General features: G+C 44.6%; 1 protein-coding gene across 1 annotated transcript in view; it reads left to right on the top strand.

Annotated features, from left to right (window-relative positions):
- Window positions 1-15,065, top strand: part of LOC106743486 — an 83,279-nt gene that overhangs the window by 67,353 nt on the left and 861 nt on the right. Inside the window, exons 2-18 of the mRNA XM_014617373.1 lie at window positions 4,268-4,401; window positions 4,961-5,052; window positions 5,637-5,898; window positions 6,237-6,366; window positions 6,446-6,597; window positions 6,746-7,021; window positions 7,860-8,171; window positions 8,415-8,510; window positions 8,973-9,705; window positions 10,099-10,503; window positions 11,048-11,229; window positions 12,140-12,318; window positions 12,636-12,775; window positions 13,630-13,776; window positions 13,962-14,051; window positions 14,370-14,736; window positions 14,852-15,021. Coding sequence (XP_014472859.1) covers window positions 4,326-4,401; window positions 4,961-5,052; window positions 5,637-5,898; window positions 6,237-6,366; window positions 6,446-6,597; window positions 6,746-7,021; window positions 7,860-8,171; window positions 8,415-8,510; window positions 8,973-9,705; window positions 10,099-10,503; window positions 11,048-11,229; window positions 12,140-12,318; window positions 12,636-12,775; window positions 13,630-13,776; window positions 13,962-14,051; window positions 14,370-14,736; window positions 14,852-15,021 — 3,809 coding nt within the window. The 5' untranslated portion in view covers window positions 4,268-4,325. The remainder of the gene's footprint in view (window positions 1-4,267; window positions 4,402-4,960; window positions 5,053-5,636; window positions 5,899-6,236; window positions 6,367-6,445; window positions 6,598-6,745; window positions 7,022-7,859; window positions 8,172-8,414; window positions 8,511-8,972; window positions 9,706-10,098; window positions 10,504-11,047; window positions 11,230-12,139; window positions 12,319-12,635; window positions 12,776-13,629; window positions 13,777-13,961; window positions 14,052-14,369; window positions 14,737-14,851; window positions 15,022-15,065) is intronic.

Genomic DNA, 15,065 nt, shown 5'->3' with positions numbered 1-15,065 from the left:
TCTAATCCATGATTCCGCCGCGGCGATGTCGGACCGCCGATATATCGGCGTCACGAGGGTCCGTTGTCGTCAACGCTGTCGGATGGTCGAACCTCGACGACGTGACGCGACCACGCATCGCCCGTTTTCCCGGATGGCCCCCGCGGAAACCGGACACACAATGGACCCATTTCCGGCGCGCGCAAGGCCAGAAGTCGGACGTGGGGACCCCACCTGTGGGGCCCACGCTCGCTGCCCCCTACGGCCTGTGGTGACTGCACATCTATCGCGAATCATTCATCGGGTATCCACACTTTGCTCTCTGCCCATCCTCCGCCTCTCCACCTCCCCGGCACACAGACGGGTGTCTGCCCATTATTTCCACGCTTCCCGCCGATTTTGACCGTCAGTTTGATTACGGGTGCCGGTCGCGCCGCACGCGTGATTTTGGCGTGCCAACACACCTCCTTCGCGCCTCTCACGCACGAGGAACGTGAACGATCATCGGCGCTCTACATCAGAATCGGCATCAGGATCACCGTCAGGAGACTCGACCTCGCGCTTCTCTCGGTTTTCCCTTCGACCACCGCGACCACGTCGGGTGTGAGAGCTTGCGGAGGATCGGGCACAGCTGCTCCTGCGGGGTAAGACAATCTCTACCCTTCTGATTGATTGATGATGCTTTCTTGCGCAATTAACTATTCTGGCATCCAGACTTCTCCGGCAGTTCCGAATTAATATACGGAGCGGAAGATAATCGATATGTCGAATCTAATCATAATTTTGCAGCTCCCTTTTAATCACGGGCGAAGATTGGATTACATAGAAGGGAGGGTCGACATCAACCATTTTTTTCATTAACTTCCTTGAAAAGAATCCCTCGAATCAGCAAACTATGCTCAAAATTCATTTCCAACGTTACAGATTTTTTTTTCCAACGAATACACGACGCGAGTGATGTTCGCGAAGATAAGGGAAATGTATGTTGATAATTAGCTGGAACACCGTTCACACAGTTGTGCGTGTTACATGGTCAGGATAGAATAACCGAGCTAGCATGCCGACTGTGTAACGACTTGAAATCTTAATTGATTATTCCAACGACGCATTGCGTGGCAATTAACGCGTCGATGCGCGCGTTCGTTTCTATTGCTATAATTACAACGATTAGCCGCAGAAGATCGTTGCGCAATTGTAAGATACGAGTGTAGTGATTTTCCGCGAGGAGGATCTTGAGCGCGATCGCATGGTCGTATATTCCATCGCGCTCGATAATAATTTCAATGCCGTCGGTGAATCCCGACTGACGAGGCGATTCGCGAAAGTATCAGCGCGAACCCGAGCGCGCGCTCGCATTCATCGCATCGGCGCCCGCGCGTTGTCGCGCTCGAATTTAATTCGACGGAATTAGCATGGCACATTACCAGATAATAATTTGTCGTTGCGTGCAAACGTTCCATTAACATCAACGTCACACAACAATGACCGAATTCATTCCCCTGTTCGATACGGGTACGCACGCAACAATGCCATCCGCCGTACCGACAGAGTTCAAAGCACCGCGACAATAGCTTCTAGTGGAAGCTCACAATGAAGCTGTCGCAGAAAGTGAGCTTTAAAAAGGCGATGTGTGTGCGTTCCCAGAGCCCGTGCGGCAAATCGTGTAAATCAATGCCGCTTTAACGACTTGCCCGGCTTTATCGAGATTACATTTCTACGGACGCGCACGTCGTGATTTCGATTTATGCGTCGAATTTTGTCCGAAAATTGTAATATATGTATCGCTGCACTCAGACAAAAAATTAGGAACTACACTATGGAGGGGAAGCTAGGCCGATATTCATAATCAGATCTTAAATATAAAATCCGACTATGAATACATGGCCCTAATGGATTGTTGTTACTACAGATCACTTTATTAGCTGCTCGAATTAACCCTGTTAAAAATTTCCAGGTAGATTCCCATGAAAATCCCCATCGGAACTCGTGTGAATCTATATGGGATAATAAAAATCCATATAGGAATCCACACGGCGTGTGAAGATCCAATGGAATAGTTGTACTTTGCAGCAAATACATCTTATCTCTAATAGCTAACGTCCTTGCTATCGCAGCTAATAAATCTAGTCGCAGTAACGACATTAATTGTTCCTATTTCAGCTGCTAGGGCTAGATGTTTACTTCCATAGCTAATTCTTCCTCTGAGTGCAAACTTTGTCCGAGTAGACCGAGTAGCACGATAACGAAAAAAAAAATCAAGCAACTTCGAATCGCGTGAAACTCCAATGGTCTCGACATCTCAAAAACCCTTTACCGTAAGTCATAAGCGTTCTCGATCGACGAGTCTCGCTTGTGTCTAACGGCATGTTTAATTACCTTAATCTGAGTAATTTCCCGAAACAATTTGCATATGACAAGCGGCACATTATAAATCCGGCATTCCGGCGGGGACAATTACACAAATGTAATTTCTTGTGCGCCGTAATATTCTGAGAATTATAACGAACAGGCGTCGTAATTTTCTCACCGATGATATTAACATCAGTATGAGCTTTTATACCGTTGCCGGTGACAGTCGCAATTACCAGGGCGATAAACCGTAACGCAATTAATAAGCAGTGCCGCTGGACACGATGGGAGACAATCGCCGGACGAGAGTATGGCTGTAGTAATTGGCACTCGTCACGAACAAGTAGGTGCGCTCGCCTATCGCCGAGTAAACACAAATTACACCGATAATAAAATCGCCTTTACGATACATTGTCGATATCGTAAACATCCTGCTGTAGTATCGCCGTAAACAACCGGGAAATCTCCGAACTCGCAGGAAATCACGGGCCCCCTAAGGCGAACATTTCCTCTTAACGACGCTCGCGTCGTTTCTCTCGGATTTATCGGACCCATCCTGCGGAACTGGCAGATTTTCAGTAAATAATTTTTATCGACGTATTTCATTATTCGCGTTCCATTGCTCCCGTGTAAGCGTCTCCATACAGCAACCGCTGACAATAAGCGTGATTTTATACTCACAGGCACCGCTCTGACGTGGAAAACTATACGAAGCACCGGGTTTCGACTTATTACAATGGATCAGAATTAGCAACTTCTGAAGCTGGAATCATGTATGTCCAGGTATACGTGACGAAGGGAGTCTTCGTGCGAGAGAGTTAAGATCGAAGCTCCCGAGAACAGGTTCGCTCTATCGTTCTATCGTTTCCGATGATTGAACCCGACGTTGAGCTCGTCTACGTCAATCACGATAACCGGACAGATAATGACAACAGCTAATAATGCGATGCCTGAAAGTTGGAACCACGCTTCGCTGCCCTTACGGGCGTGTGTTGGTCCTTTCGCAGCCGCGTGTACGTACACGGTCACGCGCATGCGAACGCGCGAGGGGATGCGAGTGTGTGGAAATGTTCAGGGTGAGCGCTTGCCAGGAATCCCATAAACTCTATTACACGCTGTCCCTCTGCACGTATCTCAGCTACGTGGAAACATCCACTGGCCAGAACAAATGGTTCTCGTAACTTCATCTCCACTTCGATTTTTCGCGTATCGTTGCGCCCCTCTCTTTTTTCTTTTTATCTTTCCCTCTACTATTTTTTTTATCGCGCGAGAAACAGAAACTGAATATGCTTATCGTGCCTGTCGCTCGGTGAACTCGGGAGAAATATTCTCGGATGATTTTGAAACGGAGCCAGGGAGACTTCACTGTCGGTTTCTATTCGCGCGTTCAACGCCTCGCCGAAGTAAATTCAGAGTAACGAGCGACGTTTATTTTACTTTCCTGAACACGTCGAACCGTCGGCAGCGGTAATACATAATTTAGGAGAGAACTACGTTTCCTTCCGGTAACGTAAACATTTCATTGTGTTTTTTTCCGACGTTTATTTCGCGCGACGGAATAAAGACGCGTGGGAGAAACGCCTGCCTTTCGATGGCTCTGCGTGTAAATAATTTTGCGATCTCTTGCATTCTTAAATTTCAATACAAAGCTACTTCTTAAAAGAACATTCCTCTTCTTGCATAAATTGAATTTCTCCTCTCTTTTCGAAGCGAGAGATGCGCATTCCTGGCCGACTGCTCTGAATTTCTACCTCAGGCAATTTTACAAAGCACAAGATGAAATAATTTAATATCGCGCGTGATGACGCACATTCGATAAAATTATTATTGAAAAATATTGAAAGCGTCGGGAGACTTTAACACGGTGATAGTGCGCTCTCCGAAGCGAAGGGATTTCATTTTATTTTGGCACATCAAACTTTCAATGATTCATTTGCAGATCCTCAGCAGCGATTGGCATGTGCGCGAAATAGCAGTTTCTACACTTGATTTTCGCGATGCACAGGACTCACGGATTAATTAGTATGCTGCCAATCGTCTGGATATTCGCCATCTTAAACTTGTTAGTTAACGGTAAGTCGACGATGGAAAGTTCAAAGTCCTTCGAGCCGAAAACGCGAAAGTACATGCACCAATATACGATTTACGTTTGACTAATGAAGATAGAAATGGATCTCGGCACGTTTCTGTGTAAAATTGCAACAGGAGAAAATGTTTGTAAAAAAATCCCGAGCTTCCGTTCGGCAGCGCGATCGTATCGCGCGTTGTAAAAATGCGCCACGCGTTGCGTTTGGTATTCGCTGTTTGCGTACAGGCAAAATAGTTCCGCAAACGTGCTGGCGCAAAAGTCCAGGTATATATTGTCGGTGAAACGATGTCATGTGTACTTGCGAAACTGTTGGTCGGCATTGTGTTGCTATCCGTGCCACTTATGGCGCAAAAATATCGCATCGCTGATAAAATCAAAGCGCGCGTTCGCGCTCTGGGCACAGCTCAGAGGAAGTAGCGTGGAATTTTACGCAAAAAGGAAATAATAATCCGCGTGTTTCGAACGAGACAATGTGCCAGCCAAATCGGCGACTGACCGATCACCGTGCGTTGACCGTGCGTTCTAACGAGAAAATGGCTCAAGTTTCAGCACAGACGACCTGCAACGGCGGTTTGGGTCGGGTTGTTTACGAGAGACTGCCGGATCAACAGCTACAGGGTTTCGACGACGATGTGGTAATGTTGCACTTTGAAAATACTTTGGACCCGAGCTTTGACTACGTCACACCGACGACGCCGACCTTTACAATCTCGATTTTCCAATCTATCTCCGCGAGAAAAATCCTCTCTTATCGTGATCGCGATACACGGTGTTTTATCCCGGAAACTGTGCGGGATTTTCCAACGTTTTTACAGAAATTATCATTTCCGACTTTTTCCAATGTTATGACACTGTCAGTTCCCATTAGTGCACTCAAGACGCTTTAGACGGTGATTTTTCGATCGTTTCTCAAATTTCAATCACCACACGGGAAAAAAAATCTGAAAAAATCTGCAAAATCTTTCATTAACCGGAAAGGGAACAGTTAGATGCGTTCCGGTTGAAAAAAACAGAATTTCTGATTCCTGTGGCCTAAATGTGGCTCTTACAACTAGAAATTCTGTTTCCTTCAACCAAAATCCCTTTCTGGTTAACATAAGCAAACTTTCATTTCTGTGCACGATTTCGCGAGGTAATTTCCGCAGAGAGAAACATTACAGCGACGATTATGTATCGCGTGAAATGTATCCGACATTTAAAGAATTCCGGTTTACGACAGGTGCGAGACTCGGCGCCTCCATTTAGAGTTCTGGAAAAGTGTCAAGAGCTTTGTCTGCGCGACAGAACGGCGACGAACAACCTCGTCCGCGCATGTACGAGCTTTGACTTCCAGCCCGGTAGCAGAATTGCGTCCTTCAGCGGCGCCGCCGAGTACGAGGAGAGTACTTGCTATTTAACGAGGGAACAGGCGTTGCCGGAGGGCATCGGGAATCTCATGCTCGTACCAAACAGCGTGCACTTCACTGAAGTGTGCCTGGCGTGTGAGTATTCGCGCGGATAGAAAAAGATATCGTTGTGCGCCGTATTAATTGAAACATCGTCCGCGCCGGCGAACCTCTCCGCCGCGGCGGGGAAAGAAAACAAACCGAAACAATTTCTTTCCGACTTCGCGATGAAATCTGCGAGCGAGCGAGTCCCCACGAAGAGGTTGAAAACGATGCAATCTTAAAAATTCAATTCCGTTTTAAAGTCTATGGAGTATTTTCAATTACAATTTGTTTCGTCTTCTCTTGAAGATCCACTTGTTGAGATTTAGACAATGTTTGTCTTGCGCATAGTCACTCGAGCGATTTTTGCAAGATAGAATTACTATTCTCAGCTGACAGAATAGAGAGGGAATGTCCTAACCGTCGTTACGTGTTCGAGAGGCATCCGAGGAAGAAGCTGAAACTACCCTTGACGGATATCAAGGAAGTCAGCGCAGCTAACAGAACCGACTGCGAGGACAGGTACCGCACGGTTGCGAGTAGAAATTCGTGTGTGCGTCGTGTGTGGAAGAAATAACGTGTTCGGATCTTCTCTGTCCAGGTGCTTGAACGAGTTCACGTTCGTCTGCAGATCGGCTACGTACGACACTGCCCTGAGAAGCTGTTCCCTCAGTCGTTTCACCAGGAGAACTCATCCCGAGCTGCTGGAGGACGACCCGAATTCCGACTATCTGGAGAACACCTGTCTCAACGGTATGTTTCCCGCGTCAAGCGATTTTACGCGGAAACTCTCATATTCATAAAATGACCTCACTCACGCATGATAGAAGGAATTTCTCACCAAAGGAAGAATTCGTGCAAACCAACTAACATTACCTTGTGCTTTTTAATATTTCACAAGCGGAACGGCGATGCGATGGACTCGCGGTATTCGTCAAAGAGGAGAACAAGCGTCTACGGGGCCCGTTCGAAGTGGATATTTACACGAATCTCACGTTGGACGAGTGTCAGGCATTATGCCTGAGAGCGGAGAAGTATTTCTGTCGCAGCGTCGAATTCGACGAGCAAACTCGACAGTGCGTCATATCCGAGGAGGATTCCGTCTCGCAGAAGGACGACATCGGGGTCAGCAGCAGCCCCAGTCACCATTTCTACGACCTCGTGTGTTTAGATAATCGTGAGTACATTCAAAATGTCTAACATCGCTTCTCACACATTCTCACTATTCTATACGTTCACATTATTTTAATCACACTATACAGAGACAAAGATTTTTTTGGATTTAATAAAAATTTCTTTAATTAAAACAAATTTGTCTTTTGGAGCAGAGCAAATATTTGTTTCAAAAAATAGGATTGTTTGATTGTTCAAATAATAAATATCTTTATGTCAAATAACATTTATTTTGCATCTTTATTCAAACATTACAATGGGTTTTAACATAAATTAGCAAGCAATAAATTATTTGAAAGAGTAAAGAGTATGTCAGAAAAATATTAAAGAACTTGTTTGTTTCAGTGGAACAATACTTAATATATGATGAAATAATGTTATTATTGAAAACAAAATATTACTTCCTCTAAATAATACTTTTTTCTATCAAATGGTTTACTGTATTGAAACAACATTCAAACAAAATGCTATTAGATATTAAATTATGTTGTTTATGTTAAACAAACCCAAGTCGAATAAACACATGTACTAAATCCGAAGAAACCTTTTTCCCTGTAAATTTATTAAATTTTTATAACTTCACACTTTTCATTAGAAACTTAACTCAAAGGTTATAAATAAATAAAACGCACTTTAATAAAATCACCAGACATATTTCTGATAAATTGCACGATATACGAGTTGACGTTATTAATTGAATCCAGCATGAATCGTCTAAGTTGCTCCGCACAATTCGATTGTAATTCATACTGTGACGCGCTCGGGACGCAAGATACAATTGAGACGACGACGGTCGATCGGCGACTCACAACTCGTTATCAATGCCCATTTACGAAACGTAGATCCGTCCTTAGCGCGTGGCTCGGAATATCCGGACAGCAGTTCAACGTCCCACCTGTTCTCCGACGGACGTCGGCCGGACACGGCTTTCCAGCGTTATCGGAATTCGCGTCTGAGCGGTGAGTTCCACTCGGAGATCACTGGACGCAGCCTTAGCGAATGCCTGGACGAGTGCCTCCGACAGACTAGCTTCCAGTGCCGCAGTGCCGTCTATTCCGAGCATTATCATATCTGCCGACTAAGCCGATTCAATCAGCGGGACGGGCACAGGATCATCTACGATGCCGATTACGATTACTACGAGAATCTCATGCGTGAGCATCGAACGTTCAATTATCATCTTCTCCTTGACTCCTGCGAAGTCTCCGTTTCATACGAGCCCTTCCTTATTTCTTGAACTACTATGTCGCTTGATGTATCGCCTTTTGGCATGCGTCGTCGATGACAGCGCTGCATCCTTAATAAATGTTGTCGGAACTCCCAATGGTACACATGTGCGTCACGCATTGCATGTCGCAATTTCAATGTTTAGTTTAACGACGCAACTGTGCCGACAGATCAATATTTGGACGGCGATCGCGACGGCCCTGGATACAGACCAGATCCTTTGGGACAGGACACAAACTTCGGACGACCCTCTCTAGGAAGACCGGGTTAGAATCTCTTTATTAATTCAGCATAATGTTATGCGCCGACGCGTTGTTTAGAGTTGCACAATTATTCATAGAGCTGCCGAGTAACTACGCACGTGTAGTCGATCTGATGGAATAAGATCGTGAGAGAACACACGTAGTCGCGACGTGTCTTGCCGCTAGACACGACAACGAACTAACTTACAAACTAATTATTTGCTCGAAACTAACGTATTTCGAAGTTAACTCAAATTCGCGCTCGGGTTTCGCATTTAACGTTAAACGCATGGCAACGCGTCTGATTTTGACTTTTACTTCTTCTACTGTGCGACGATACGTATGATTTCGCGATGTTTTCATTGCATTATTCGAAAATAAGAAATATTTTGCGCGTAGATAATTATCATCTACGATAATTAATAATATTTGCTATTTATCGATGTCGAATATGATTCTCAGTTTCGCTTGATCTTCAATTTTCAGGTTATTCGGACGATTACGATAAAGGATATTCTGGCAGTCCAAAGCCAGATCGATATCCTGATCGTATTCCGGATCGTTATCCAGATCGTTATCCAGATCGTTATCCAGATCGTTACCCAGATCGTTATCCAGATCGTTACCCAGATCGTATTCCGGATCGTCAACCCGATCGTTATCCGGATCGGTATCCTGACCGTTATCCTGATCGGTATCCCGATCGTTATCCTTCACCAGCTGATAGATTTCCGGATAACAAATACCCTGGACAATATCCTTTAGGTGATTCGGACAATTATCCGGACCGGCATCCTCTTGGCGATCGATATCCTGATAGATATCCTGGAGATCGTTATCCTGCTGGAGATCGATATCCTATGGGAGACCGTTATCCTTCCTCAGATCGTTATCCAGATCGTTATCCGGTTTCAGACCGATATCCGGTATCCGACCGATATCCTGTAAGAGGGGGAGACAGATATCCCGATTCTGGAACTTTAGACAGATATCCTACGACTGGCAGATATCCCGTGATACACGGTGTCCGATACCCATTAACACCGAGCCGGTATCCCACCGACGTCAACGATCGATATCCCAATATGATCGACCGGTATCCTTTCCCCGACGATTCACTGGATCGGTATCCTTCGGGATTAGGTGGTGGCAGGACTCCCGTTGACCGGTATCCAGCTACTGAGAGATATCCCCCCGACAAGGATCCTTACGCCAATCGGTAAGTCGCGAAATTAAAAAATCAGACGATATATTCTATTGAATATGCTTATTTCATATATATTAATTACGTATTATTTATTACGTTAATTATTTTTAATTACGTGTCTTATTAGAGAATCTCTCAAAAATTACTTATTAGGTATATTACTATTTGAAATAATTTTTCATAATTATTCTACACATTAATGTGGTTTTTTTCGGTTATTAAATGTAACAGAAAAGTAAATGTTACAGAAATGAATTCTCGTCTTTTCTTATCGACTTTTGGATCCTTTAAGAATATATGCCATTTCTATCGTTCTTCTGATTTTCGCTCGAGAATCGTCCTCACAATTTCAAAACCTCGTGGTTCCCCGAAAAATAAAGAGAAATTATATGTATTAAATTAAAGAAAAAACAGTAGGTACCCGCCAGCAGGGCACGGAGGATACTCGCACGGGTTCATCGATGACGTTCGCGGTCCCCAAAGTCACGGTGCCGACCGGCCTCATTACGGAGGACCTTACGGCCCAGCTCGACCTGTCGGGGGATACGGAGGATACGGTGGCGACGGGGGTATCGTGGGTGGCGGGTATATAGGCGAAGGTGGTGTCTATAATTCTCGTCCGTTCGGAACCGCCGGAGGGCCCATTATAGGCAGACCGCCGTTGGTATCCAGATGCGATGAACAAGACAATTTCAGACAAGTCGGACCTCACATCAGAGTACGGAAACCGTTCGTTAGACGATACACCACCGCCTCCTCGTTGGCCCAATGCGAGAGAGAATGCGCGGACGCTAGAGACTTCGTCTGCAGGTAACGATAATGACCGAACTTGCAGAAATAATGGGCGAGGAGAATTAGAGGGTAATAAATTAGAGCGGTGTCCGACTCGGACGAATTTATGCACTAATTGCGCAAACGCTTCACTCGAGAGATATTCTCGGTATGAAGCAACAAGGTATATTTGCTTCTTCTTTACTTTTTGTAGCTAGTGAATTAGCCTTCGATACATGTCCAAGAATCGTTAGATTAATCTGAGTAAATATTGATCAGTGAGAGAAGATCTTTTGATGTATAGAGAAGATCGATTAAATTGTCACGCACCGTTAGTGCAAGAATTGTTAGCTTATGCACCGCTTGAAGTAAACGGAACAGCCAAATCTCCACAAGATACGAATGAAAGGGTCATTTTTCAAAAATGACTGCCACAACAGCAACTATCGCGACAGAATTTCGATAGTTAATTCAGGAGGATAATCGAGAACCGGGGAAGCTTGAAATTGAATCAGCAGTAATCCAACACCGTTTGTTTGCGCAATCGATCACGACGCTCGCAAATTTCCGATGTCATTCGCAGATCTTTCAATTACCGGCCGTATGCCGCACCTTACGGAGCCGAGAGGGACAACTGCGAGCTCAGCGACCGGGACTCTAGGGACATGGACATGGGCAACCCAGTTTATTACGACACGGGCTCCGATTACGACTTCTACGAGAGGAACAACGGTCGTCAAGGGGCGGATGGGGAATGTCTGGACGGTAAGCGCCGAGTCCGTCCGTGGGCGCAGAGGGCAGAGCCGGGAGACGCGCGAAGCGCGCCAGAGGATTAGAAACCACAGTAAAACGGGACATAGAAAATGGAAAATGTCCGAAAAGGGAAAAGAGAATTTTTCCAAATTTCCCACATTTTTCTCTCTACCTCTATCGCATTTTCGGAGATCCTCGAACTCGTTGCTAGATTACTGCTAATATTAAAGACGAGAGAAGAGTGATCGTGAAATCGTCGAAAAAGTTATTTCGAACAAAGTGACTATGTTTTTAACACAAGTTAGACTTTTATATAGTTGTTTTAGATAATTAATATATTCATATTATCTACGTCCGTTTCTTATTGATCTCCTCTAGCATGCACGATAACATAACATTAGTTTAATCTACCTTAAATCTATCTTGATTCTTCATATATTCTTATGTATTATTCACTACTTATTGTATATACAAGTCTGCACGATTGTCACAGGACTTCAACCTTACGAAATAAAAATCTAATGCTGTCCCGTATACTTTTTTTTTATCTACACTTCTTCGATGAATATCTCACACGTCGCACGTGTGCAACCGACGTAATACCTACACAACAACACAACTTACACCACGAGGTATGCCGACACTTTCTAATAACTATCCTCGATTAGCGACATGCTGACTTTTTCTAATAACAACACATAAGTAGACAAACTGTCGATATTTAACACGTTTATATATTTTTGTATTGTTTACAAACTCGAATATTGTTATCTTCGTTTGCCGTTAATTTTTCTCATTTTTAACTTTAATTTGGACGTAATTAAATAATTTTGCGTTGTCGCGCATCCCCTTTGAATCGACGTTTTCCGGAAACTGCGCTCATGTTGGACACCGGCGAATTAACTCTCCCTTGCACTTCTAGTGAGTCAAGTCTGTAGCGAGGACGGGATGGAGTTCACTCTGAGGACACCGGAGGGATTCATCGGGCGAATTTACACGTACGGATACTACGATCGATGCTTCTTCCGCGGGAATGGCGGGACCGTGAATGTACTTCGCATCAGCGGACCTCAGGGATACCCGGAGTGCGGCACACAGCGAGTAAGAGTGGCTATTTTATTTAACATTGACCCATAAATAAGTTTCATTCACGTTGGAAACTATCGTCGTGTATGCAGCGATAGTCGAAGAAGCGCGAAGTTCTCAGAAATCTTATAAAACTTTGGATGTAAGTCGAAAATGAGGAACGACTTTAATCAAACGTCGAATATCAAATATATTTTATGAACTTTGAGCTCCAGAACGATTTTTCATATTTTTCTCTTCTTCTTGTGAAAGAGGCACAATTGTCGTTTACTTTTCGGTATCGTTGTACGCGCCGATTGTAATAAAATCATTTTGCCGACGGATGATTGCAGTACGGCGATACGATGACGAACATCGTGGTGGTGCAATTTTCGGACTACGTGCAAACTGGGCGGGACAAGCGATTCAACCTGACGTGCCTATTTCGAGGCCCTGGCGAAGCTGTCGTCACATCCGGCTACATCGGTGCCGGGTATGCCAGGTCATATCGATCGAGAGGTCGTGTCTTGCACCAAAAGTACGGTCTTTAACGCGTTAAGTGCCATACATATTTTCAAGAACGTCGAATTCCGTAAATATCGGGGAATCCTTGGGCATACGTTCCCAGGAATATAATTAACAATCCCTTCATAATCTTCGTTATACGCGTAATTCTCCATTTTGTCGAATTATGCATTTTGCAAGACTCCTTTTCGGCAAAGTGTATCGTTTAACGTCCGTCACGTATAGGGATTTCTTCCTGCTCCGTAATTGCTGAGCGACACCATTCCAACGGCTAATCCAAAGCTTTCCGCACTTGTTAACTTTTTTTATTTTAACGCGGACCCATGTATGATGCTTAGCGGGTTACTGCGAGCGGAATAAAACCGCTTCGCTTACCGTATGCGAGTTTATTCGTTTATATGGGTGCAAGCACGCTCGTGCAATTTCTTTTATCACACAATCAGTCCCAAATGTCTGTCGAGAACGAGATGCATATTCTATTTCCTGTACGCGAGATTGCCAATCTCACATTATATCATAAATCGCATACAACACGAACGCTACATTCGCGCGAATTCATGTATACTCGTATCGAAGACTGCTTTAACATTATTTTTAAACGACAACACAACACAATTTTAAATTAGCTTCAGCATTAAAGGTTTAGTGCGTACTTGGTTAGAGAGCTACAGCTCGTATTGTCCCAATTAGCAAAATTGGAATTTCAAACAATACTAACAAAGATTCACGCCATCGGCATCGCCTCTTGTACCTTCCCATTATCACTCGATAATTTGGAGTAATCCCAATTTCACTAATGGGACTCGTACGTGCGCTGTGCAGATCAGGATCTCCTATCCCCATCGAATACCTCCCAGCGGAAAACACCCTGAGTTCCAGAGTACGTTTGCTGATCCTTTATCAGGGAAGACCCACGACCACCATCGCGGTCGGCGATCCCCTCACTTTCCGACTCGAGGCTCAGGATGGGTAATCTTCGGCTTATTTTGCTTTAACACTGACCGACTGTGTAAACGGTAAAACTAAACTTTAAGAGAAGAGGTTTGGCAAGGAATGATATAACTTTCGTGAAATTGCCGCTGCACGTTGTTTGATAATTCCGTCGATTTGAAGTTTCGCATGTTCGGCGTAATCGCGGCCATTATTTGTTGTAGGTACAATTACGTAACGGATATTTTTGCCACCAATGTCATCGCGAGAGACCCCTACTCTGGTAGAAGCGTGCAACTTATCGATAGATACGGGTAAGAAAGATTAAATATCTCTCCCTCAGTATATTCCTTAAATAAATATCTTGCGCAAAAGTTCAATAAGTATCCTTTGTCGAGATATTCTCGATATTTTCGAATTGATAATTTATATTTCTTACATCTGAATTTTTCCTCTCTCTCTCTCTCTCTCTCTCTCTTCCTTTTCTCTTCTTCCTTTTGATTAGGAATAACAAAGTACGACGATAAGCAATCTCGATCTAAATTTCATCGTAGCGAAATAAAATGACTTGTGCAAACGATCGTTTTCGAGGACACTTCACATACACGTAACTTGAACGGAAATGTTCGCAGCTGTCCGGTAGACAACTACGTGTTCCCTGGACTGGATCGTCTCCGTGATGGCGACAGTCTCGAAGCCCGTTTCAACGCCTTCAAAATACCCGAATCAAATTTCCTGGTGTTCGAGGCGAACGTGCGAACGTGCCGCGACGGCTGCCAACCGGCATATTGCTCCGGAGGTACCGGCAGAAGCGAGCCTTCCTTCGGCAGGCGACGGAGGGACATAAATAACGACACGATAGCGGATGAGGACGAAATGTCGCCGATAACCGTGATGGACGGTGACGCTAACAACGCGACGATTTTGAACGCGACCGGCGTCGCGGACGATGAGCCGGAGGACGAAGAAGAGGAAGAGCATGTCAGAGAAATGATAGAGGTAGATCGTTTTCATCTCAACGCTCCGAGGGAATCATCCGCGCCGTCTGTCATTTCTATTTCACGAGCGTGACTGAAAAAGGACCGTATAAATTTTCGCGATATTTTCTGCACAGGTTCTCGACTCACGGATGGATATCGAGGAAGAAAGCATAGTTGAAAAGCAGACTAAAATCCTAGAAAATATTTGTATTACTCAAAACGAATACTACGGGTTAGTCACAGCAGTCGGGATTCTCGTCGTGCTCCTAGCCTCCGTCGTTCTTCTGTCTATGCTTGTTTACAGGTAAATTATCAACCCCGTATCATCTCGTGAAAGAGAATACATTT

This window comes from Dinoponera quadriceps, unplaced genomic scaffold (assembly GCF_001313825.1).
Source record: "Dinoponera quadriceps isolate SergipeBrazil2010 unplaced genomic scaffold, ASM131382v1 scaffold1069, whole genome shotgun sequence".
In the NCBI taxonomy this organism is placed as follows: domain Eukaryota; kingdom Metazoa; phylum Arthropoda; class Insecta; order Hymenoptera; family Formicidae; genus Dinoponera; species Dinoponera quadriceps.
The sequence above is the reverse complement of the archived record's forward strand: the minus strand, read 5'-3'. Positions and strand labels throughout refer to the sequence as shown.